The sequence below is a fragment of the Scomber japonicus genome, chromosome 12 (genome assembly GCF_027409825.1).
Source record: "Scomber japonicus isolate fScoJap1 chromosome 12, fScoJap1.pri, whole genome shotgun sequence".
NCBI classification, from domain to species: Eukaryota; Metazoa; Chordata; class Actinopteri; order Scombriformes; family Scombridae; genus Scomber; species Scomber japonicus.
Window position 1 is genome coordinate 30,939,333 of NC_070589.1, and position 25,396 is coordinate 30,964,728.

The following is a 25,396-nucleotide window of genomic DNA, read 5'->3' on the forward strand; positions in this document are numbered from 1 at the left end:
TTTAGATGAGATGAGTCACTTTATTGAACTCGATGGGAAATTCAGCAGCTCAATATAAACATGAAAGTAATAATAACAATAACAAGATTAACTCTCCTGCTGTCCTTGAGTCAAGGGAGGAAGAAGGGAGGAAGGGAGGAATGGAGGAAGGAAGGGAGGAATGGAGGAAGGGAGGGAGGGATGGAAGGATGGAGGAAAGAAGGAAGTATGGAAGGGAGGGAGGGAGGAAGGCAAAGAAGGATGGAGGAAAGAAGGAAGAAAGGTAGGAGGGTGGGAGGCAAGGAGAAAGAAAGGAAAAGAGGAAGGAAGGATGGAGGTAAGAAGGAAGAGAGGAAGGTACTGTAGGGGGAGGAAAGAAGGAGGAGGAAGGAGGGAAGGAAAGGAAGGATGGAGGAAAGAAGGAAGGATGGAAGGGAGGGAGGGAGGAAGGAAGAAAAGGAAAGCAAAGAAGGAAGAAAGGTGGGAGGAAGGGAGGAAGGAAAGGAGGAGGGAGGAAAGGAAAGAAGGACAGTAGGACGACATGAAGGTTAAAAAAAAAGGAAAAGTAAATATATATATTTTTTTAAATCTATTAAAAAAAGAAAAAAAAACATACTGATTTGAAACTTGTTGATATGTAACACAAACATTTGATAATGTCACCTTACAGGAAGTAAAAGTGAAACTCACATTCAGGTTCCTCAGAAACGTTGATGCAAGAGTGATTTCTGCACGACTGGGAAATTTAAATCAGATATGCAAACTCGTCACATCTCGGCAAAATTCATATTGAGATGAAAATAAGTCGCCTACAAGATTAAATGTTGATTTAAATGGAGGATAAATACCATCAAAGTAAAACAGGAAATCTAAATATGTGAATTAAAGCAGCTTTAATCTCATATCTACCAGTTAATACTCATTACTGAAGCTCATTTACCACAGTCTCTCTTTTTAATTATTCCTTTCATACATATTATTATTAATTATTATTATTATTATTATTATTATTATTATTATTATCATTATCATTATCATTATCATTATCATTATTATTATTATTATTATTATTATTAGAGCCACATGTTTATATATTGAGCTTTACAATTTCCACATCCTATAAAAGAAAACTGAAAGCCTCATGTGGGTTGGACCAGTAAAAAGATGGAAGGAAGAAAGGGAGGAAGGAAGGAGAGATGGAAAAAAAAGGAAAGTGATAGGAAGGAAAGAAGGAGGGAAGGAAAGACAAAAGGAAGAAACAGAGGAAGGACAGGTGGAAGGAAGGAAAGAAGTAGGGAAGGAAAGATGAAAGGAAGAAGGGGTGGAAGGAGGGAGGAAAGAAGGATGGATGGAAGGAAGGAAAGGAGGAAGGGAGGAAAGAAGGAAGGAAGGAACGGAGGGAGGAAGAAGGAAGAAGGAAGGAAAGAAGGAAGGGAGGAGGAGGGAAGGAAGGAAGAAGGAAGGAAAGGAAGGAGGGAGGGAGGGAGGGAGGACAAAGGAAATAAGGAAGAAAGGAAGGTTGGGGGGATGAAAGAAAGAGATAAGGAGGGGGAGGAAGGAAAGAAGGAGGGAGGCAGGAAGGACAGAAGGTAGGAAGAAAGGGGGATGGAGGAAAGAAGGAGGGAGGCAGGAAGGACAGATGGAAGGAAGAAAGGGGGATGGAGGAAGGAAGGAAAGAAGAGAGGAAAGAGTGAGGAAGGAAGGAAAGAAGGAAGAGAGGAAAGAGTGAGGAAGGAAAGAAAGAGAGTGGGAGGGAAGGAAAGGAAGGAAGGATGGAGGAAAGGAAGGATGGAGGAAAGAAGGAAGGATGGAAGGAAGGGAGAGAGGAAGGAAAGGTAGGAGGGTGGGAGGAAAGAAGGAAGGAGGGAGGGAAGGAGAAAGAAAGAGAGAAGGAAGGAAAGGAAGGAGGAAGGAAGGAAAGAAGGAAGGAGGGAAGGAAAGGAAGGGAGGAGGGATAGTAACAGCCACTTTATTATGATCCTTTTTAAACAGAATCAGTTCCTCGTATCTAATTATTCTTGTTTACCACCAAATTAAACTGTTGTCATAGTAACACGAGCCATGTGGTGCCACCAAACCCTGGTTTCCACCTCATCCTTTATTCACACACGCACACACACACACACACGCACACACACACACGCAGACACACACACACACACACACACACACACACACACACACACACAGAGCGGTAGACCATATGCTTTGCACATATGTGTTAGAAACCGACCAGAAATTGAACATGACCTATTTATAACTGTGCATGTTAAATCAAATCAGTGACGGGCAGAAAGAAAGAAAGAAAGAAGGAGGGAAGAAAGAAAGAAAGGAAGAAAGAAAGAAAGAGGGAAGAAAGAAAGAAGGAAAGAGGGAAGTTTGAAACGGGACTCCAGCTGGGAGTTTAGGGGTATATATAAAAAATAATAAAGTCTTTATTTATGTCAGAAAAAAGAAAACACCAGAACAGAAGAAAGTCAAATATAGTCTTGGAAGGAAAGATGGAAGGGACGGTGGAGGGAAGGAAACAAGGAAGGAAGGAAGTAAGAAAAGGAGGAAGGAAGGAAAGACGAAAGGAAGGAAGGAAGGAAGGAAGGAAGGAAGGAAGGAAGGAAAAATGATTAAGAAGGAAGGGAAAGGGGAAAGATAAAAGAAGACAGGAAGGGTGGAGGGAAGGAAACAAGGAAGGAAGGAAGAAAGAGAGGAAGGTAGGACAGAAGAAAGGGAGGAATGAAGGAGAGATGGAAAGAAAAGAAAAGTGATAGGAAGGAAGGAAGGAAAGATGAAAGGAAGAAGAGGATGAAGGAAGGAAGGAAAAATGATTAAGAAGGAAGGGAAAGGGGAAAGAAAGAAAGAGAAAAAGAAGACATGAAGGAAGGGTGGAGGGAAGGAAAGATGGAAGGAAGGAAGAGAGGAAGGACAGATGGAAGGAAGGATTGAAGGAAGGAAGGAAAGACGAAAGCAAGAAGGGAAGGAAGAACAGATGGAAGGAAGGAAGGAAAGAAGTAGGGAAGGAAAGAAGAAAGGGAGGAAGGAAAGAAGGAAAAATGATTAAGAAGGAAGGGAAAGGGGAAAGAAAAAGACAAAACGAAGACGGGAAGGAAGGAAGGACAGATGGGTGGAGGGAAGGAAACAAGGAAGTAAGAGAGGTAGGACAGAAGAAAGGGAGGAAGGAAGGAGGGATGGAAAGAAAAGTGATAGGAAGGAAAGAAAGAGGGAAGGAAAGACGAAAGGAAGAAATGGAGGAAGGACAGATGGAAGGAAGGAAAGAAGTAGGGAAGGAAAGACGAAAGGAAGGAAGAAAGGAAAAATGATTAAGACGGAAGGGAAAGGGGAAAGAAAGAAAGAGAAAAAGAAGACAGGAAGGAAACATGGAAGTAAGGGTGGAGGGAAGGAAGGACAGAAGAAAGGAGCGTAGGAAGGAGGGATGGAAAGAAAGGAAAAGTGATAGGAAGGAAAGACAAAAGGAAGAAAGGGAGGAAGGACAGATTGAAGGAAGGATTGAGGGAAGGAAAGAAGTAGGGAAGGAAATATGAAAGGGAGGAAGGAAAAATGATTACGAAGGAAGGGAAAGGGGAAAGGAAGAAAGAAAAAAGGAGACGGGAAGGAAAGATGGAAGGAAGGGTGGAGGGAAGGAAGGAAGTAAGAAAGAGAGGAAGGTAGGACAGAAGAAAGGAGCGTAGGAAGGAGGGATGGAAAGAAAGGAAAAGTGATAGGAAGGAAAGACAAAAGGAAGAAAGGGAGGAAGGACAGCTGGAAGGAAGGAAGGAAGGAAGGAAAAATGATTACGAAGGAAGGGAAAGGGGAAAGGAAGAAAAAGAAAAAGAAGACAGGAAGGAAGGGTGGAGGGAAGGAAAGATGGAAGGAAGGAAGAAAGAGAGGAAGGACAGATGGAAGGAAGGAAGGAAAGAAGTAGGGAAGGAAAGACGAAAGGGAGGAGGGACAGATCGAAGGAAGGATTGAAGGAAGGAAAGATGGAAGGAAGGATTGAAGGAAGGAAAGATGGAAGGAAGGGTGGAAGGAAGGAAAGATGGAAGGAAGGATTGAAGGAAGGAAAGATGGAAGGAAGGGTGGAAGGAAGGAAAGATGGAAGGAAACAAAGAAGGAAGTAAGAGAGGAAAGTAAGGGTAGGGAAGGAATGACAAAAGGAAGAAACGGTGGAAGGAAGGAAGGAATGAAAGAAGGAAAGATGAAAGGAAGGAAGGAAGGAAGGAAGTAAAAATGATTTAAGAAGGAAGGGAAAGAAAGAAAGAGACAAAGGAGACAGGAAGGAAACATGGAAGGAAGGGTGGAGGGAAGGAAGGAAGGAAGGACAGAAGAAAGGAGCGTAGGAAGGAGGGATGGAAAGAAAGGAAAAGTGATAGGAAGGAAAGACAAAAGGAAGAAAGGGAGGAAGGACAGCTGGAAGGAAGGAAGGAAAAATGATTACGAAGGAAGGGAAAGGGGAAAGGAAGAAAGAAAAAGAAGACAGGAAGGAAACATGGAGGGAAGGGAGGAAGGTAGGACAGAAGAAAGCAGGGTAGGATCTAAAAGAAGACAGGAAGGAAAGGGGGCCAGATTGGACCCCTCGGCGGGCCGGTTTCTGGCCCACGGGCCTCATGTTTGACACCCCTGGTCTAAAATGTTAAATGTTAATTAATTAAATAAAGAAGTAAATCCAACTTCTACTCTCATACTGCTGCTGCTGTTGGCCTGAAACTGAAAGCACCAACTTTACATCACACATTTGGCTGAATGTGGTTTCACACGTATAGTTTTTCTGTCTGGGTTTTAAAATGATTTACTCTGAAACACACAAAGAGAGGTTGGATATAAATATGATGATTATAGGAATGTAAAAGACTTCAGACTATAAGAACTATAAATACTATAACTATAAAGATAATGATGTGAGCGTCTACACTTAAACATCCTGTTGGCCTCAAGTCAAGGAAGGGAGGGAGGGAGGAATGGAGGAAAGGAAAGGAAAGGAAAGGAGGAAGGAAACAGGGAGGAAGGAATGCAGGAAAGAAAGGAGGGAGGGAGGAAGGAAACGGGGAGGAAGGAAGGAAGGAAGGAAAGGATGTAGGAAGGGGAGGAAGGAAGAAAGGAAACAGGTAGGAAGGAATGGAGGAAAGAAGGAAGGAAGGGAGGGAGGGAGGAAGGAATGCAGGAAAGAAAGGAGGGAGGGAGGAAGGAAACGGGGAGGAAGGAATGCAGGAAAGAAAGGAGGGAGGGAGGGAGGAAGGAAACGAGGAGGAAGGAAGGAGGGAAAGGATGTAGGAAGGGAAGAAGGAAGGAAGGAAGGAAGGATTGATGGATGGATGGAAGGAAGGGAGGAAGAAGGAAGGAAGGAGGAAAGAAAAGGAGAGGAAAGAAGGGAGGGAGAAAAGGAAAGCAGGGAGGGAGGAAAGGATGGAGGGAAGAAGGGAGGAAAGGATGGAGGGAAGAAGGGAGGAAAGGAAAGGGAGGATGGAAGGAAGGAATGGAGGAAAGGAAAGGAGGAAGGAGGGAAGGAAGGGAGGAAGAAGGAAGGAAAATGGGAGGGAGGAAAGGAAAGAGGGTGGAAGAAAGGAAGGAAGGAAGGAAGATGGAAGAAGGAAACAGGGAGGAAGGAAAGGAGGTAGGGAGGAAGTAATGGAGGAAAGGAAAGGAGGGAGGAAGGAATGAAGGAAAGGAAAGGAAAGAAGGAACAGTCAAAACAGACGGGGTCCATTTGACCCGTGGTGTCAAACTCTCTCTCTCTGCTCCAGCTGTGAGTCTGCAGCTGATATAAAGATATAAATATATAAAAATATATAATTAGACCCGTTAATGTTAATGTGTGATATGCAGAGAAATAAGAAATGAAACCAGGCGGGTTCACGGCGGTGGGTTCACGGCGGCGGGTTCACAGCGGCGGGTTCACGGCGGCGGGTTCACGGCGGCGGGTTCAGTGTGATGACCAGAAGTATTTCAAGACACTTGTTGCTGTGATGTTTCAGTGTTTACAGCACGATGTGTAAAAAGCTGCACACAGATGAGCAGCTATGAGCACAGATCTGAAGAATAACCGATAAGCTAACAAAAAAAAAAAATCTGCTTCTGTCAAACTAACGGAGCTGCAGTGACTTCCTGTCTAAGATTTTCAAAATAAAGTGCATCGTCTGACGCAGGCTGGAAACTCTGCACTTTTATTTACAGTTAAAACATTTTTCGCTGTGTTTCAGCTTCTGTCAAACTAACGGAGCTGCAGCGGCTTCCTGTCTAAGCTTTTCAAAATAAAACCTTGCTTGTAATCGTTTCCCCGCCCGATTTTCTTAGTTTTGAGATTGTTTGGCCCCTAAATCGTAATCACGATCAAATTTTGATTAATTGAGCAGCCTTAGATGGACAAGAGGATGATGCTTTGTTTTCTTATAAGCTGAAACACACTAACGCTAAAAGGACATTGTGCTCTTGTGTGTGTGTGTGTGTGTGTGTGTGTGTGTGTGTGTGTGTGCTTGCTCGATCCAGATTCCGGGAGATCGTCCCGCATGTATTCAATGGTAAAACCGAAATTAGCCCACATCGGACATTTGAATGAAGCAGAAAAAGGGGTTTTCCCAGCATGACTCCTCCGAAAATTAGACTCCGACTTAGTCACCAGTTTTTACAGTAAACATGATTTCAGAAAATTTGCAGTAACCTTGCATTTCGCTCTAACTTCAGTTTCTATGATTCAAAGCTGATTTTTTATTTTTTTTAACACTTCTCAACCTTCACTGTCTGCTGTTGATGCCATTATTAAGTCTCATGTTGTAGTCGTGGCTCTTTTCAGTTCCCAGCTCGGCCGTCTCCTGCATCTCTCCGTCGCTGTCAGTAAGCCTCCAGTCTGCAGACGGATAAACCCCCAAATCAGCTGTTTTTTCTTCTTCTGTGGTTTTTGTTTGTTTTATATTTGTTTATTTCCTCCCTAAAGGACTCTTAGTATGTCTGCCGCTGTGGTTTATTGTCCTTAAAGCCAGAGGGGGGGCCGCCCTCTGATGACACCGTCAATAATAACTCGCCTCTGACCGCTGCTCACGATGAATCATCTCCCCCCCCCCACTCCGCCCCCCCCCCTAAAAAAACACTCTCAATTTAAAATGAAGCAGCTATATAACCTTTTTCTCCCCCCTCTCTCTCTCTCTCTCGCTCTCGCTCTCTCGCTCTCTCTCTCTCTCTCTCTCTCTGTGTCTCTCTCTGTCACTCTCTCTCTATTTATCTGTCTCTCTCTCTCTCTTCGTCTCTCTCTCTCTCTTCGTCTCTCTCTCTCTCTCTCTCTGTCTCTCTCTCTCCCTATTTCTCTCTCTCGCTCTCGCTCTCTCTCTCTCTCTCTCTGTGTCTCTCTCTCTGTCACTCTCTCTCTATTTCTCTCTCTCTCTCTTCGTCTCTCTCTCTCTCTCTCTCTGTCTCTCTCTCTCCCTATTTCTCTCTCTCTCTCTCTCTCTCTCTCACCACTGTGAAAGAAGAAGAATTTTTTTATTTATTAATTTATTATTTTGGGGAAAAGGTCAAGCAGTGCCCAGCCTGGACGTACACTTCCTGTGATGTCAGCAGCCGTTACTATGGCAGCCGGCTCGGACAAGGAGTGGGAGTTATTTCAGATTAGTGTGTGTGTGTGTGTGTGTGTGTGTGAGAGAGACCAGACTCATCCTAAATGATCTTAGTAGTGCAACGTTAGTGAAATACGACCCCTCAAAAAAAAAAGCTGCTTTCTGCTGCTTTGCCTTTTTTATCTCACTCCTTCTATTCTTCCCTTTCTTTTTATCTTTTCTTTTGTGTGTGTGTGTGTGTGTGTGTGCCTCCGAAGCTCATCCCTCGTTAGCTGAATAATCTATTAAAGGGTCAAAAGGGCTGCTTTTAATTTGAGCAGTGCCTCAGGGGGGTTGATTTTGCTTTAGCACGTTGATCCCCTGCAGGCACTTGTGTGTGTGTGTGTGTGTGTGTGTGTGTGTGTGAGCTCAGGTGTGTGAATTTTATCCTCATCATCATCATCATCATTGCCGTCGTCGTCATCATCGTCACACCCTCGACAAGCTCCACAGCACAGTCTGAGCGGAGAATGACTCAGTGCAACAAGGGACAACAACACACACAAAAAAAAGAAAAAGAGAGAGAGCGAGAGAGAGAGAGAGAGAGACAGAGAGAGAGAGACGAAGAGAGAGAGAGAGACATAGAGAGAGAGAGAGACATAGAGAGAGAGAGAGAGAGGCCAGTCAGCTTCTGCAACGTCAGCCTTGCCCACCGGGGGAGGAAGCCGGGTAGCGGTTGCCTCGCTGCTGTCATCAAATTTGTCGAATCGACCCCTCCAGCAGCTGCCGCTCGGATCCAGAGCGGCCAGACAGAGAGAGAGCGTGGCGGCGGCGGCGGCTGCTGAGATCTGACAGGAGGGAGGAGGAGGAGGAGGAGGAGGAGGAGGAGGAGGAGGAGAGCAGCAGGAGGGATGCTGTGGTGTCGACTTCACTTAAAGGAGCCCAGGTTACGGCTTTAACGTTGGCGGAGGAGATAGTTTGGGTTAAGACTCTCCCCTCCCCTTCCCCCCTTCGTGTGTGTGGGGTTTTTTTAAATCATGGATTGGATGCAGTGGAGTTTAACGCCGATGCCGACAGGAAGTGCTTGGACCGCTGTGCCTCCAGACTGGAGCGAGACGCTGGCTCTGACCACCACTCTGGGCTACAGTCTGTTAGCCTGTGAAACATGCGTGTTGAACTACTGCTGCTTTTATCCTGTGAGTATGGGAAGCAGGAAGTAGGAAGCAGGAAGGAAGCAGCTCGGAGCTCCGTTACTCGTCTAATAGTCCAATTAACAGTCTTAAAAATGATTTAGTGCCTTATCTATTACTAATAATATAACTAATAAAATCAAGGGGAAATTAATAATAATGCGATGGCGCTCAATAACAAAGGTTTTATTTTGAAAAGCTTAGACAGGAAGCCGCTGCAGCTCCGTTAGTTTGACAGAAGCTTGGCAGAGCAGAGTTGAGTTTACTGACTAATTATTAACCCTCCTGTTGTCCTCAGGTCAAGGAAGGAAGGAAGGAGGGGAGGAAAGAAGGAAGGATGGAAAGAAGGGAGGAGGAAGGAAGGATGGAAAGAAGGGAGGAGGAAGGAGGGAGGGATGGAGGAAAAGAGGAAGGAAGGAAAGGGTCCAATCCGGCCCACTTTCCTTACATCCTCCCTTCCTTCCTTTCAGTCTTCTTTTTCTTCCTTCCTTCTTTCCTTCCATCTGTCCTTTCTTCCTTTCTTTCTTCCTTCTTTCCTTCCATCTTCCTTCCTTTCTTCCTTCCTTCCTACTCTTCCTTCTCCTCCTTCTTTTCCTTCTTTCCTTCCATCTTTCTCTTTCTTCCTTCCTTTCTTCCTTCCTTCTTACTCTTCCTTCTCCTCCTTCTTTTCCTTCCTTTCTTCTTTCTATCTGTTCTTCCCCTTCTTCCTTCCATATTTCCTTCCTTCCTTCCTTTCGTCCATCTATTTAATGATCCGGCCCACGTGAGATTAAATTGTGCAATATGTGGCCCTTGAATGAAATGAGTTTGACATGCCGTCGTTGTCCTTTCGAAGTTCTGCGTCGAGGGAACGTGTTGCTAGGGTGTGTGTGTGTGTGTGTGTGTGTGTGTGTGTGTGTGTGTGTGTGGTTTCAGAGGAGTCTCTATCTGTATCCTTGTTTATCTTCCGGTCACAGTAGCATGTAGCATTGCGCTATATGTGCTAATAACAGAAAACACCTTTTGTTCATTATTAATAAATAAAGCAACTGCCAGAGGAACTGACGCTTTGACCGGACCAATCACAGCCCTTGCGGTCCGCGTTGCCGTGACGCGTTGTTAGGATCTTTTGGAGGTGCACGTCAGGCTAGCAGAAGCATAAATCAGCCTTAAGATTTAAGATTAAATGAATTTCTGCAAAAGCTTATTGATGGTTTTTAACCTGGTTTGTTGCTGCAGAGGGAAATGCTCTGATACGTTTCCTCTTGAGGAAGGAAGGAAAGGAGGGAGGAAGGATGGAAGGAAAGGAGGGAGGAAGGATGGAAGGAAAGGAGGGAGGAAGGATGGAAGGAAGGGAGGAAGAAGGAAGGAAAGGAAAGGAGGGAGGGAAGAAAGGAAGGAAGGTAGGAACAAAGGAGGGAGGGAAGGAAAGAAAGAGGGAGGAAGGAAGGAGAGGAAAGAGAGGAAGGAAAGGGAGGGAGGAAAGGACGGAAGGAAGGAAGGGAGGAAAGGACAGAAGGAAGGAAAGGAGGGAGGGAGGAAGGAAGGAGGGCGGGGGAGAGAGAGAGAAAGGAAAAGAGGAAGGAAGGAAAGAAGGTCAGAGGAAAGAAGAAAGGTAGGAAGGAGGGAAGGAAAGAAAGAAAGAGGGAGGGAGGAAAGAAAGAGGGAGGGAGGAAGGACAGAAGGAAGGAAGGGGGGAGGGAGGAAAGAAAGAGGGAGGGAGGAAGGACAGAAGGAAGGAAGGTAGGAGGGAGGAAAGAAGGAAGGAGGGCGGGGGAGAGAGAGAGAAAGGAAAAGAGGAAGGAAGGAAAGAAGGAAGGTAGGAACGAAGGAAGGAGGGAAGGAAAGAAAGAGAGAGGGAGGAAGGAAGGACAGAAGGAAGGAAGGAAGGTGGATGGAGGGAGGAAAGAGAGAGAGAAGGAAGGAAGGAAGAGCCAAAACAGACGGGGTCAATTTTAATCTAACTTAATTTTTTCAAACTTTTTGTGTGTGTTACTGTTGTCACTAGCAACCAACCCCCCCCCCCCCTCGCCCTCCCCTCCTCCGAATCGACTCAGGCTGAGTTGAACTGTGTGTAACGTTGCTGCTACTGTAAGTTGGCAGATAAAGAGGAACAAAGTGTGTCTTGATGTTTATCTTTAGTTCTGCTGCATTAATATTTAGCTCGTTTGTAACGTTGGGAAAATGAGTTTAAAAAGAGAGCGGAGTTTATTTTTAAACAAGTGCAGATGAGTCACTTCCTGTATCATCTTCAAAAACACTCGTGTCACTCATTGAAGCTGTTGTAGGTTTTATTTGTAGGCTTCGTCGTCGTGTTTGTGTAAAGCAAGTTTTTTTTAAAGCTTGTATGATTTAAAAAAATGATATGTTGCTATTTTTGGTGATATAATTAATCATCTAAAATAGATCAGAGACATCAATTACAAAATAAAAGACTCAAGTACAAAGAGTTCATTAACCCTCCTGTTGTCCTCGAGTCAAGGAAGGAAGGGAGGAAGGGAAGAAGAATGGAAGGGAGGAAGAAGGAAGGATGGAAGGGAGGAAGAAGGAAGGAAAGGAGGAAGGATGGAAGGGAGGAAGAAAGAAGGAAAGGAAGGGAGGAAGAGGGAAGAGGGAAGGAAGTATGGATGGAAAGGAGGGAGGTAGGAGAGAGGAAAGAAGGAAGGAAGCAAGCATTTTGTGATTTTCAGTGAAATAAGACTGAAGTTTCCTTTTTAAAAATCTGGTCTCGCTCTCATGAACCCAAAATGTGTCGTCTCGTCTTGTGAGCGAACTGTATCGTCACACCTCTTCCCTTAAGTTGCCTTTGATGTGCGACTCATCATCATCATCATCATCCTCATCATCAGCTGACGTTAAACCTCTCTAACTGAACTCTCTGTTCTGTTCCCAGGAATCCGCCAAGGTTTCAGACCTCAACCCCAATGCGAAAGCATGGGCCAACCACATGTTTAGCCTGGACCCCAGCGGCAGCGCCGACACCACTACTGCTGCCCTGCAGCCATGGAAGGAAGGCTGCGATAGCTCGGCCGACCCCGGCCCAGAAGGTCAGACCAACACATACTGATTATTAGTGTTTGGGAAGGAAGGAAGGAAAGGAGTAAGGAGGGAGGAAGGAAAAGAAGAGAGAAGGAAGGTACGGATGGGAGGGAGGAAAAGAGGAAGGAAGTAAGGAGAGACAGAAGGAAGGAAGGAAAGGAGTAAGGAGGGAGGGAGGAAAAAAGGAAAGAAGTAAGGAAGGAAGAAAGGAAAGGAGGGAGGGAGGAAAAGAGGAGAGAAGGAAGGGAGGAAGGAATGAAGTGAGGAAAGAAGGAAGGAAGGCTGCGATAGCTCGGCCGACCCCGGCCCAGAAGGTCAGACCAACACATACTGATTATTAGTGTTTGGGAAGGAAGAAAGGAAAGGAGTAAGGAAGAAGGGAGGAAAAGAGGAGAGAAGGAAGGGAGGGAGGAAGGAAGGTAAGGAGGGAGGGAGGAAAAGAGGAAGGAATGAGGATGGAAAGGAGTAAGGATGGGAGGGAGGGAGGAAAAGAGGAAGGAAGTACGGAGAGAAGGATGGATGGATGGAAGGAAAGGTGGAAGGACGGACAGGAGGAAAGAAGGAAGGAAAGGAGGAGGGAGGGAGGAAAAGAGGAAAGAAGTAAGGAGAGAAGGAAGGAAGGAAGGAAAGGAGGGAGGAGGGAGGGAGGAAAAGAGGAGGAAGGAAGGAGAGAAGGAATGGAGTAAGGAGGGAGTGAGGAAAGGAGGAAAGAAGTAAGAAGAGAAGGATGGGAGGAAGGAAGGTAAGGAGGGAGGAAAAGAGGAAGGAATGAGGATGGAAAGGAGTAAGGATAGGAGGGAGGGAGGGAGGAAAAGAGGAAGGAAGTATGGAGAGAAGGATGGATGGATGGAAGGGAGGAAGGAAAGGTGGAAGGACGGACAGGAGGAAGGAAGGAAGGAAAGGAGAGAAGGATGGGAGGGAGGAAAGAAGGAAGGGAGGAAGGAAGGAAGGAAAGGAGGAGGGAGGGAGAAAAAGAGGAACGAAATAAGGAGAGAAGGAAAGGTGGAAGGAGGGACAGGAGGAAGGAAGGAAGGAAGTAAGAAAGGAGTAAGGAGAGAGGGAGGAAAAGACGGAGGAAGTAAGGAGAGAAGGAATGGAAGGAAGGGAGGACGGACGGACAGGAGGAAGGATGGATGGAAGGGAGGAAGGAAGGGAGAGAGGGAGGGAGTATAGGTGGAAAGAGGGACAGGAGGAAGGAAGGAAGGAAAGAAAGGAGTAAGGAGGGAGGGAGGAAAGGGGAAGGAAATAAGGAGAGAAGGAATGGAAGAAGGAAGGAGGAGGGAGCAGAGAAAGAGGGAAGGAGGGAAAGAATGTAGGAAAAATTAAAGAAAGAGGGAGGAAGGGGAAGCAGGCAGGGTTGTTTGCATTAGGAATAAAAAAAAAAAACCTTTTAATGTGAAAGTATCGAATAAGTTTTGCACTAAAGCCAACTGAGACATCAAGAGCATTTAAATTCAAGTATTGCTCAATAAAGTTGTAAATAGTAAAATAACAGGGAAGCTCAGAAGTGCATGAGTCAGAACAGCTGATAGAGTAGATTAAAGAAAGAGGAAGTTAACCAGGTTATAGGTGGGGACCAAATTTAAGTAAAATGAATGAAAATGCAAAAACAGTTGTAGTTAAAACAGATGAAGGATTGAAGGAAAGGAGGGAGGAAGGATGGAAGGAAGGAAGAATGGAATGGAGGAAGAAAGAAGGAAAGGAGGAAGGATGGAAAGGAGGAAGAAAGATGGAAGGGAGGAAAGGAGGAAGGAAAGATGGAAGGGAAGGAAAGGAGGAAGGAAAGATGGAAGGGAAGGAAAGGAGGAAGGAAAGGTGGAATGGAAGGAAAGGAGGAAGGAAAGATGGAAGGAAGGATGGAAGGAAAGGAGGAAAGGGAAGAAGGAAGAAAGAAGGAAAGAAGGAATGGAGGAAGGAAGGATGGAAAGGAGGAAGAAAGAAGGAAGGATGGAAAGGGAGGAAGAAAGGGGGAAAGGAGGAAGGAAGGATGGAAACGAGGAAGAAAGAAGGGAGGGAGGAAAGGGAGGAAGGAAGGAGGAAGGAAGGATGGAAGGGAGGGAGGAAAGGAGGAAGGAAGAAGGAAAGGAGGAAGGAAGGATGGAAAGGAGGATGGAAGGAAGGGAGGGAGGAAAGGAAGAAGGAAGAATGGAATGGAGGAAGAAAGAAGGAAAGGAGGAAGGAAGGATGGAAATGAGGAAGAAAGAAGGAAGGGAGGAAGAAAGGAGGAAGGAAAGTTGGAAGGAAAGATGGAAGGAAGGATGGAAGGGAAGGAAAGGAAGAAGGAAGGGTGGAAGGAAGGAAGGGACAAGAAGGAAAGAAATATGGATGGAAAGGAGGGAGGAAGGAAGGAAAGAAGGAAGCATTTTGTGACTTAACCCTAACCCTATTTTAAAGAAAGAGGAAGTTAACCAGGTTATAGGTGGGGACCAAATTTAAGTCAAATGAATGAAAATGCAAAAAACCTTCCCTTTTTCCTTTCTTCGTTCCTTCCTGCGTTTCTTCCTTCTGTCCTTCCTTACGTCTGTCCTTCCTCCCTTTCTTCCTTCTGTCCTCCCTTCCTTCCTTCTTCCCTCCCTTCTGTCTGTCCTCCCTTCCTTCCTTCTTCCCTCCCTTCTGTCTGTCTGTCCTCCCTCCTTTTTTTCCTTCCTCCCTTCTGTCTGTCCTTCCTTCCTTTCCTTCCTTCCGTCTGTCTGTCCATCATTCTCTCTCTGTCTTTCCTACCTTTCTTCCCTCCTTCCTTTTGCCTGTCTTTCCTTCCTTCCCTTCGTATTTCCTTCCTTCCCTTCTTCCTTCCTTCCTTCTTTCCTTCCATCTTTTTAATGATCCGGCCCACATGAGATCAAATTGGTCTGTGTGTGGCCCTTGAATGAAAATGAGTTTGACTCCTCTGATCTAAATGGAGTTTAATCATTGACATATATCTCAATAACTTGTATAACTTTATATATTTTCATGTTAATTAAAGAAAAAGCAGCATAAAAGTTAGTTTCTTGGTTCTACAGTACTTTTTAAAAGTCTTAGCAGTGTTTTAGTAATGCTATAATGACCATATATATATAATTATTACTCCGTCTCTTTATTAGAATACAACAGGAAGTGTGTGTCTGTAGTATTAAAATAACAACTTATGTAGGTTAAAGAGGTTAAAGTGGTAAATATTAGGTGTGACTTCCTCTGACACTTGAGAGCAGCAACAGGAAACTGGCTCTGTAAAACCTAAATGGAATAAAACCCAGATTAATATCAATGCTAACATCTGTATTAGTCCGACTAGTTCATGTCAAAATGAGCTGCTGTGAAAAAGAGACGTGTTTTTTTAATTAATTGGAAGCTTCCTGATATGGATAAGATCAACTTTCAGTCACATTATTCCCTTAAAAATGTAAAATCACAGAATCTGACAGACATGAAATCACCTGGACAAAGAAAGAAATCAAAGATAGCCTTAAATCTAAAGAAGAACTCTGGGAAGTGCTGAAAAAAGGAAGAAAAGGAAAGGAGGGAGGGAGGGAAGGGAGGAAAGAAAGGAGGGAGGGAAGGAAGAAGGAAAGGAAGGGAGGGAAGGAAGGAAGGAAAGGGGGGAGGGAGGAAGGTAGGTAGAGAGGAGGGAGGGAAGGAAGGAAAGGAGAAAGGAAGGAAAGGAGGGAGGGAGGAAGGTGGAGAGGAAGAAAGAAGGAAGGAAGGGAAGGAGGGAGGAAGGAAGGAAGGTAGGTGGAGAGGAAGAAGGATGGAAGGGAAGGAGGGAGGAAGGAAGGAAGGGTAGGTAGAGAGGAAGAAGGAAAGAAGGGAGGGAAGGAAGGAAAGGTGGGAGGGAGGAAAAGAGGGAGGGAGGGAGGAGGAAGGAAGGGAGGAAGGTAGAGAGGAAGATGTAAGTAAAGAAGGAAGGAAGGAAAGGAGGAAGAAGGAAGGAAGGAACAGAGGAAGGTAGGAAGAAAGGAAAGGAGGGAGGGAGAGAGGGAGGGAGGGAGGAAGAAGGAAGGAAAGGAGGGAGGAAATCATTAATTTAATCTTGAATCATTCATTCTCAATTTAGTGAGAGCTATGAACATTACAGCGATGGATCGTAATCACTCATTTTAATGCCCGCCCCCCCCCCCCCCCCCCCCGCCCCCACCTCCTCCTCCCCCCCGTCGAGCCAAGTATAGACAACAGGGATATAGGGATCTGGTGCTGAAACAGAAATTATTGATTAAGTCTGAGTCGGGACTCGGGATTGACGTGTCGGCTTATTTCATCTCCTACGTCTGAGAGCCAGATAATTTATTACAGGAGACGGGTGACTCAGTTTAGAGTTTAGTTTATAGTGGCTGTTACCTCTTCCTTTAACCCTCCTGTTGTCCTCAAGTCAAGGAAGGAAGGGAGAGAGGATGGAAGGAAGGAAAGGAAAGGAGGAAGAAGGAAGGAAGGCAGGAAGGAAGGAAGGAAGGGAGAAAGAAGTAAGGAAGGGAGGGAGGAAGGAAGGGAGAAAGAAGTAAGGAAGGGAGGGAGGAAGGAAGGAAAGAAGGAGGGAGGGAGGAAGGAAGGGAGAAAGAAGTAAGGAAGGAAGGAAGGAAAGGAAAAGGAGGGAGGAAGAAGCAAGGAAAGGTGGGAGGAAGGAAGGAAGGAAGGAAGGAAAGAAAGGAAGAAGGACAGATGAAAGAAGGAAGGGAGGAAGAAGTAAGCAAGGAAGGAAAGAAAGAAGGACAGAGGAAGGAAGGAAGGAGGGAGGGAGGAAGGAAGGGAGAAAGAAGTAAGTAAGGAAGGAAGGAAAGGAAAAGGAGGGAGGAAGAAGTAAGGAAAGGAGGGAGGAAGGAAGCAAAGAAAGAAGGACAGAGGAAAGAAGGAAGGGAGGAAGAAGTAAGGAAAGGAGGGAGGAAGGAAAGAAGGAAAGGAAAAGGAGGAAGGAAGGAAGGAAGGACGGAAGGAAGGAAAGAAAGAAAGAAAGGAGGGAGGGAGGAAGAAGTGAGGAAAGGAGGAAGGAAGGAAGGAGGGAGGAAGGAAGGACAGACAGACAGACAGAAGGAAGGAAGGTGGGGGAAGGAGGGAAGGAAAGAAGGAGGGAAGGAAGGAAGGTGGGGGAAGGAGGGAAGGAAAGAAGGAGGGAAGGAAGGAAGGAACATTCAAAACAGACAGTTTTAATGGAGACTTTTTACCCTCATGTTTTAATATTTTGAATGATGCAGGTTTGACTCAATCTAATCTAGCCAATAAATTAATTTTAAATAACTGAATAACAATGAGTCTCCAGTTTCTCCTTTTGAATGCCTCTCCCTGGATTAGTCTTAATCCAAGCTCGTTAAACTGGTTTTAAAGGAACATCTAGACTGCAACCAAATGAATACACCTCCACTTCCATTGTGGTAAAAAAATGCAAAAGGCTTATTTATTTATTTTGTCCACTTTGGGCTACTGTAGAAACATGCTGTAGATATAAAGGCTCATTCTAAGGTAATGAAAACACCCTCCTTCCTTCTGTCCTTCCTTCCATCTGTCCTTCCTTTCGTCTGTCCTTCCTTCCTTCTGTCCTTCCTTTTGTCCTTCCGTCCTTCCTTCTTTCCTTCCTTCCGTCTGTCCTTCCTTCTTTCCGTCCTCCTTCTCTCTTTCCTCCCTTCCTCCTTCTCTCTTTCCTTCCGTCCTCCTTTCTTTCTTTCCTCTTTCCTTCCTCCTTCTCTCTTTCCTCCCTTCCTCCCTCCCTCCTTCTTTCCTTCCGTCCTCCTTTCTTTCTTTCCTCTTTCCTTCCTTCCTCCCTCTCTTTTCCTTTCCCCCTCCCTCCTTCCTCGTTTCCTCCCTCCCTCCCTCCTTCCTTCCTTCTTCCTCCCTTCCTCCATCCTTTCCTTCTGTCCTTCCTTCCTTCCTTCCCTCCCTCCTTTCCTTCCTTCCTCCCTCCCTCCCTCCTTTACTTCCTTCCTTCTTTCCTCCTTTCCTTCCTTCCGTCCTTCCTCCCTCCCGCCTTTCCTTCCTTCTTCCTCCTTTCCTTCCTTCTTCCTCCCTTCCTTCCTTGACTCGTTCATCTCTTCTTCTGCTCAGTCAAAGATGGTATGAGAGGAAGAGGCGTCACTCTGTAGCAGAACCGCAGGACGGTGAATGAACTGTGTTTTATTCTGAAGGCTCAGCAGGAAGTAACGGAGTAATGACTCATCGCTTCTTAAAATAATCAGCTGATCACCTCAAATATAGAAACTCAGGACCTTTTTAACCCTCCTGTCGTCCTCCCGGATCAAACTGACCCCGTCTCCTTCTTTCCTCCCTTCCTTCTTTCCATCTGTCCTTCCTTCCTTCCTTCTTCCCTCTTTTCCTTCCTTCCTTCTCCTTCCTTCCTTCCTCCCTCCTTTCCTTCCTTCTTTCTGTCCTTCCTCCGTCTTTCCTCCCTCCTTCCTTCCTTCGTTCTTCCCTCCTTTCCTTCCTCCCTTCCTTCTGTCCTTCCTTCCTTCCTTATTTTCTTTCCTTCCTTCCTTCCTTACTCCCTCTTTTCCTTCCTTCTTCCTTCCCTCCCTCTTTTCCTTCCTTCTTCCCTCCCTCCCTTCCTGCCTTCCTCTCTCCCTCCCTCCTCCCTTTCCTTCCTCCCTGCTTTCCTTCCTTCCTTCCTTCCTTTCCCTTCATCCCTGCTTTTCTTCCTTCCTCCCTCCTAATTTCCTTCCTTCCTCCTTTCCTTTCCTTCCTCCCTCCCTCCTTTCCTTCCTTCCTTCCTCCCTTCCTTATTTAAGTTTAGCTCTCCTTCTGCTCAGTCAAAGATTGTAAGAGAGGAAGAGGCGTCACTCTGTGTTTATACTGAAGGCTCAGCAGGAAGTAACGGAGTAATGACTCATCGCTTCTTAAAATAATCAGCTCATCACCTCATCTCAATGTATTTATTTAAACTCCTTCAGTATTTAGAGTAAGTCAGATGTGAGTGTGTCAGATGTTTAATAAATATATAATATGTTAGTTTTTATGTCTTTTTAAGGTTATAGATGTAGGTTGTGAGCATTAAGAGTGTTCCTGACCTTTTTTAAAGATGATATTTTTAGGCTTCTTTTAGTAACAAATTTAATATAAGTTGATTAAAATGTCATAAAATTTAATAAGGGATTTAAATACATTGTTCATATTCTGGTATTTTACAGTATCTCTTCATAATTAGTCTATAAATCATCACATTTCTGGCTAATATAAAAGTTTTTAAGGTCTTTTTTTTCTTCTTTCAAATGTAAAAACATGTCAGTTTAGACCCTGAACAGTATGTAATGCAGGGGTGTCAAACATGCGGCTCGTGGGCCAGAACCGGCCCGCCGAGGGGTCCAAGCTGGCCCACTTTCCTTCCTGTCTTTTTTTCCTTCCTGTCTTTTTTTCCTTCAGTCTGTCCTTCCTCCCTTTCTTTTGTTTCTTTTTTCTATCTTTCCTTCCTTCCTGTCTTTTCCTTCCTTCCTTCCTGCCTTCCTTCCTTAATGTCTTCTTTTCCCTCCCTTCCTTCCTTCCTTCCTTCCTTCCTGCCTTCCTTCTTTCCTTGCTTTCTTCCTTCCTTCCGGTCTTTTCCTTCCTTCCTTCCTGCCTTCCTTCTTTAATGTCTTCTTTCCCTTTTTCTTCCTTCCTTCCTTCCTGCCTTCCTTCTTTCTTCGCTTTCTTCTTCCTTCCTTCTCCTGTCTTTTTTTTCTTTCCTCCCCTCCCTCCCTTCTTTCCTTCCTTCTTTCCTTCCTTCCTTCCTGTCTTTTTTTCCTTCCATCCATTCATGCATCCTTCCTTCTGTCTTTTTTCCTTCTTTTCCTTCCATTTCCTTCCTTCCTTTCCTTCCTTAATGTCTTCTTTTCCCTTCATTCCTGCCTTCCTTCCTTCCTTCCTTCCTGCCTAAATTTCCTTTCCTTTCCTTTCCTTTCTTTTCCTTTCCTTCCTTTCTTTCCTTCCTTCCTTCTTGTCTTCTTTTCCTTCCCTTCCTTCCTTCCTGTCTTCTCTTCCTTCCTTCCTTCCTTCCTTATAGCCCACATCAGATCAAACTGTATGTGGCCTTTGAATGAAGATGAGTTTGACACCTCTGATTTTGAGGGTTAAACCAAATCCCTCCTCACTTATTTAAACATATCTTTTTCTTAAATTAACTCTTAAAAGGCTCCAATCTGACTTTAAATGATAATACAATAAATAAATAAATAATTAATAATGACCCCCTCCTCCCCCCCCCCCCCCCCACCCCCCCCCCCCCCCCCCTTGTTGATTGTCACAGGCTATGAAGCCAGTGAGGACAAGGCTTACAAGGAGCCTCTACTAACCGACCCAGATGAGCCTCCACCGTCCCAGTAATGCTGGCCGAGCCGGCCCCCCGCTGCCCCTGTGGCGGCCCCAGCTGCTGCCCCCCCCGACCCCCGCAGCCCCCGTCACGCTGGAGTGCCCCGAGCCGGCCTACACAGAATACCCCGAGCCCGGGCCGCCTGGGCAAACAGGTGATGGTTTTAGGGTTAAGGGTTAATAAGAAAGTATTTAAAGCAGCGGGGTCAAACTCGTCTTCACTCAAGGGTCACGTACAGTCTGATCTGATGTGATGTGGGCCGGGTCATTAAAAGGAAGGAAGGAAGGGAAGACAGGAAGGGAAGGATCGAAGGAAGGATGGAAGGATAAGAAGACAGTAAGGAAAGGAGGGAGGGAGGGAGGAAGGAAGGAAGAGAAGACTGTAAGGAGGGGACGGAAGGGAGGGAGGGAGGAAGGAAGGAAGGAAAGATGGAAGGAAGAGAAGACGGTAAGGAAAGATGGAAGGAAGGAAAGATGGGAGGGAGGAAGGAAGGAAGGAAGGAAGACAAGAGAAGACAGTAAGGAGGGACTGAAGGGAGGGAGGAAGGAAGGAAAGATGGAAGGAAGAGAAGACAGTAAGGAAAGATGGAAGGAAGGAAGGGAAGGAAGGAAAGATGGGAGGGAGGGAGGAAGGAAGGAAGAGAAGAGAAGACAGTAAGGAGGGACTGAAGGGAGGGAGGAAGGAAGGAAAGATGGAAGGAAGAGAAGACAGTAAGGAAAGATGGAAGGGAGAGAGGAAGGAAGGAAAGATAGGAGGGAGGGAGAGAGGGAGGAAGGAAGGAAGGAAAGGTGGAAGGAAGAGAAGAGAGACAGTAAGGAGGGACTGAAGGGAGGGAGGAATGAAGGAAAGATTGAAGGAAGAAAAGAGAAATCAGTAAGGAGGGAGGAAGAAAGGATTGAAGGAAAGATGGAAGGAAGAGAAGACAGTTAAGGAAGGAAGGAAAGATGGAAGGAAGAAGACAGTAAGGAAAAATGGAAGGAAGAGAAGACAAGAAGGAAGAAGACTGTAAGGAAGGAAGGAAGGAAGAGAAGACAGTAAGGAAAGATGGAAGGAAGAAAGGGAGGAAGGAAGTCACCTTATTGATACTTTGTGGTGACACTCATGTCCAACCTCTTGAGTTTTATTATCTAGTAGGGAAGGAGGAAGGAAGGAAGGAAGGAAGGAAGAGAAGACAGTAAGGAAGGATGGAAGCAAAGATGGAAGGAAGAAGACAGTAAGGAAAGATGGAAGGAAGAAGACTGTAAGGAAGGAAGGAAGGAAGGAAAAGAAGACAGTAAGGAAAGATGGAAGGAAGAAAGGGAGGAAGGAAGTCACCTTATTGATACTTTGTGGTGACACTCATGTCCAACTCTTGAGTTTTATTATCTAGTAGGGAGGGAGGAAGGAAGGAAGGAAAGATGGAAGGAAGAGAAGACAGTAAGGAAAGATGGAAGGAAGAAAGTCACCTTATTGATACTTTGTGGTGACACTAGACTCATGTCTAACTCTTGAGTTTTATTATCTAGTAGGGAGGGAGGAAGGAAGGAAGGAAAGATGGAAGGAAGAAGACAGTAAGGAAGGGAAGATGGAAGGAAGGAAGGAAGTCACCTTATTGATACTTCATGGTGACACTAGACTCATGTCCAACTCTTAACTTTTATTATCTTGTTATAATAAAACTCAAACAGCTCTCAGACTGAAGCAGCAGATTTATAGTCTGGAGAAGCTCAGCGACTGTTTTAAGAGCTGTTTTTTGTGTTTTTAATGTTTTAATGTTTTATTTATCGCAGTATTAAAGTTTCACTGAGCTCTACCCAACGCTGTCTGGGACAAGTCTCTGAAATAAATGTCAAAAAAAAAAAAAAAAAAAATAGTGTTAGTGTTCACAGAAATATCAGTTTACAACCGAACAACATCATTAACTCCAGAGAGCGTGTTATATATTTATTATTTATGTCGACACTGGTATTAAAATATCAGATATCTGAACTAATATGTTAAAAAAAAAGGGAGGAGGAGTAGAAGAGGAGGAGGAGGAGGAAGAGGAGGTAGAAGAGGACTAGAAGGAAGAGGAAGAGGAGGTAGAAGAGGAGGAGGAAGAGGAGGAGGAAGAGTAGTAGAGAGGAAGAGGAGGAGGGGTAGAAGTAGAAGGTAGACGAGGAGGAAGAGGAGTAGAAGGAGGAGAAAGAGGAGGAGTAGAAGGAGGAAGAGAAGGTCTAGAAGGAGGAGGAAGAGTAGAAGGAGGAGGGGAAGAGGAAGAGGAGTAGAAGGAGGAGAAAGAGGAGGAGTAGAAGGAGGAAGAGGGGTAGAAGGAAGAAGAGGTGGAGGAGGAGGAGGGGGGGGTAGTAGAAGGAAGAGTAGGAGGAGGTGGAGGAAGAGTAGAAGGAGGAGGGGGAGGAGTAGAAGGAGGAAAGAAGAAGAAGAAGAAGAGGAGGAGGGTAGAAGGAAGAAAGAGGAGGAGGAGTAGAAGGAGGATGAAGAGGAGGAGGAGTAGAAGGATGAAGAGGAGGAGGGGGTAGAAGGAGGAGGAGGGGAAGAGGAAGACGAAGAGGAGTAGAAGGAGGAAGAAGAGGAAGAAGAAGAGGAGGAGGAGGAAGAGTAGAAGGAGGAGGGGGAGGGGTAGAAGGAAGAGGAGGAGGATCAGCTAAAATGATCAGCCGATGAATTAATAATGAAAAATAATTTAGTGAAGTTTTTCTCTTTAAAATCTCAGATCTGAATAAAAATAAATAAGTTATAATAAAAAATGATTTACAAAGTTTATGTCAAATTTAAATCATCAATCATTCATCCTTTGCTTTTAAATTCATCTGTGTCTAAATAATGTCTTTCTCTCAGAGTCTGCATTAAGTTTTTAAAAGTTTCACTTAAATTAACCCAAACCTTCCCTCCTCTCTTCTTCTCTCTCTGTCTCTCTCTCTCTCTCTTTCTCTTCTTCTCTCTCTCTCTCTCTCCTCTCTCTCTCTCTCTCTCTCTCTCTCTCTCTCTCTCTCTCTCTGTCCTCTCTCTCTCTCTCTTTCTCTTCTTCTCTCTCTCTCTCTCTCTCTCTCTCTCTCTCTCTCTCTCTCTCTCTCTCTCTCTCTCTCTCTCTCTCTCTCTCTCTCTCTCTCTGTGTCTCTCTCTCTCTCTCTCTCTCTCTCTCTCTCCCCCCCTCTCTTTCTCTTCTTCTCTGTCTCTCTCTAACGTGGACAGGCAGCGATCCTCTGCCAGAAAACCTCCAGGAGGGTTTGAGGGAGCATCTGAAGAAGACTCTGGAGTTCTGTCTCTCCAGGTAAGGAGGGAAGGATTGACTTTATGGGGTTAGAATATTAAATTACATACAGACACAGAATGGATGAAAGAGAGATATCCCTTTGATAAAATATGTAATTGTGATTATTTTTGACTCATATTGCAATTTATATTATTTCTGATGTAAAAAGGAATTATCATTTTTATTGAAAGACATATTTAATGTATTATGGTTGGATGGATTTCTGCACCAAACAAAGATGTTTTATTACGTCAGCATCACAGTATTTAATATAAAAAGGTTTTTCTTGCCTTTTAATACAGATTTTGCCATATTTCGATATCCGTCAGTGTCTGCAGCCAGTAGTAGTTTTATGGTGCATTTCTCAACTTTCAAGGTTCAAATGAGAAGCTTTTTTTTTTTTAATTGAAATGAACACATGTAACATTTAAAAAGAGGAAATAAGACGTTGAACCTCAGACTGAGCAGGAAACGAGCAACAGCAGCAAGTTCAACATGTTTAAATGTCATGCCTCGTCTTTAGTGGTGTGTATTTTGAGAGGAGTGGGGGGGGGGGGGTGTGGGGGTTAAAATGTGATCATTGTAGGTAAAACTTTGATTAACCCTCCTGTTGTCCTCAGGTCAAGGAAGAACTTAAGGAGGAAAGGAGGGAGGAAGGAAGGAAAGGAGTAAGGGAGGAAGGAAGGAAGGAAGGAAAGGAGTAAGGAGGGAGGGAGGGAGGAAGGAAGGAAAGGAGTAAGGGAGGAAGAAGGAAAGGAGTAAGGGAAGGAAGGAAGGAAGGAAGGAAAGGAGTAAGGAGGGAGGGAGGGAGGAAAGGAGGAAGGAAAGAAGGAAGGAAAGGAGTAAGCATGAAAAGAGGAAGGAATTTAGGAGAGAAGGAAAGGAGTAAGGATGGAAGGAAGGAAAGGAGTAAGGAGGGAGGAAGGAAAGGAAAGGAGTAAGCATGAAAAGAGGAATGAATTTAGGAGAGAAGGAAAGGAGGATGGAAGGCAGGAAGGAAGGAAAGGAGTAAGGAGGGAAGGAAAGAAGGAAAGGAGTAAGGATGGAAGGAAGCAAGGTATGAAGGAAGGAAAGGAGTAAGGAGGGAGGGAAGCAAGGTATGAAGGAAGGAAAGGAGTAAGGAGGGAGGGAGGAAAGGAGGAAGGAAGGAAAGGAAAGGAGTAAGCATGAAAAGAGGAATGAATTTAGGAGAGAAGGAAAGGAGGAAGTAAAGGAGGATGGAAGGAAGGAATGAAGGAAGGAAGGAAAGGAGTAAGTAGGGAAGGAAAGGAGTAAGCATGAAAAGAGGAAGGAATGAAGGAAAGGAGGATGGAAGGAAGGAAGGAAGGAAAGGATTAATGAGGAAAAGAGGAAGGGAAGGAAAAAAAGAAAGAAAGGAGTAAGTAGGGAGGGAGAGAGGGAGGAAAGAAGGAAGCAAGGAAGTATGTAAGGAGGAGGGAGCAAAGAAAGAGGGGAGGAAGGAAGGAACAGTCAAAAGAGACGGGGTCAATTTGACCCGGGAGGACGACAGGAGGTCTTAATGTCCGATTTCTCAACTTTTATATTTATTTATTTTTAGTTTTTTTTATTGAAATGAGAAGCTTGTAACATTTTAACCTCATGCCTCATATTTATGGATCCATATTTTACGAGGTTCATCTGACGGCTGTGAAACTGAAGATTAATTTCAACACTCTGCCAAATATTACTCGTCATAAAAATCTGTAATAATAATAATAATAAACATTTAGTTTAGAGTTAACCACCTGGTTAGCAAACCTCTCTCTCTCTCTCTCTCTCTCTCTCTCTCTCTCTCTCTCCCTCTCTCTCTCTCTCTCTCTTTCTCTCTCCCTCTCTCCCTCTCTCTCTCTCTCTCTCTGTCTCCCTCTCGCTCTCTCTGTCTCTCTCTCTCTCTCTCTCCCCCTCTCTCTCTCCCCCCCCTCCTCTCCCTCTCTCTCCCCTTCTCTCTCTCTCCCCCCCCTCCTCTCTCTCTCTCTCTCTCTGTCTCTCTCTCTCTCTCTCTCTCTCTCTGTCTCTCTCTCTGTCTCTCCCTCTCTCTCTCTCTCTCCTTTCCCCTCTCTTTCTTTCTTTCTCTTTCTCTCTCTCTCTCCCTTCCCCTCTTTCTTTCTCTATATATCTCTTCCCCTCCCCTCTCCCTCTCTCTCCCTTCTCTCTCTCTCTCCCTCCCCCCTCCTCTCTCTCTCTTTGTTTTCTGTCTTTCTCTCTCTCTCTCCCCCCCTCCTCTCTC

At 45.0% G+C, this 25,396-nt stretch overlaps 1 protein-coding gene across 1 annotated transcript in view; it reads left to right on the top strand.

Moving 5' to 3' along the window:
• The window catches only part of LOC128369749 (la-related protein 4B-like), a 62,386-nt gene that overhangs the window by 16,908 nt on the left and 20,082 nt on the right, over window positions 1-25,396 (top strand). Inside the window, 3 exon segments of the mRNA XM_053330826.1 lie at window positions 11,556-11,709; window positions 19,875-19,940; window positions 19,943-20,083. Coding sequence (XP_053186801.1) covers window positions 11,556-11,709; window positions 19,875-19,940; window positions 19,943-20,083 — 361 coding nt within the window.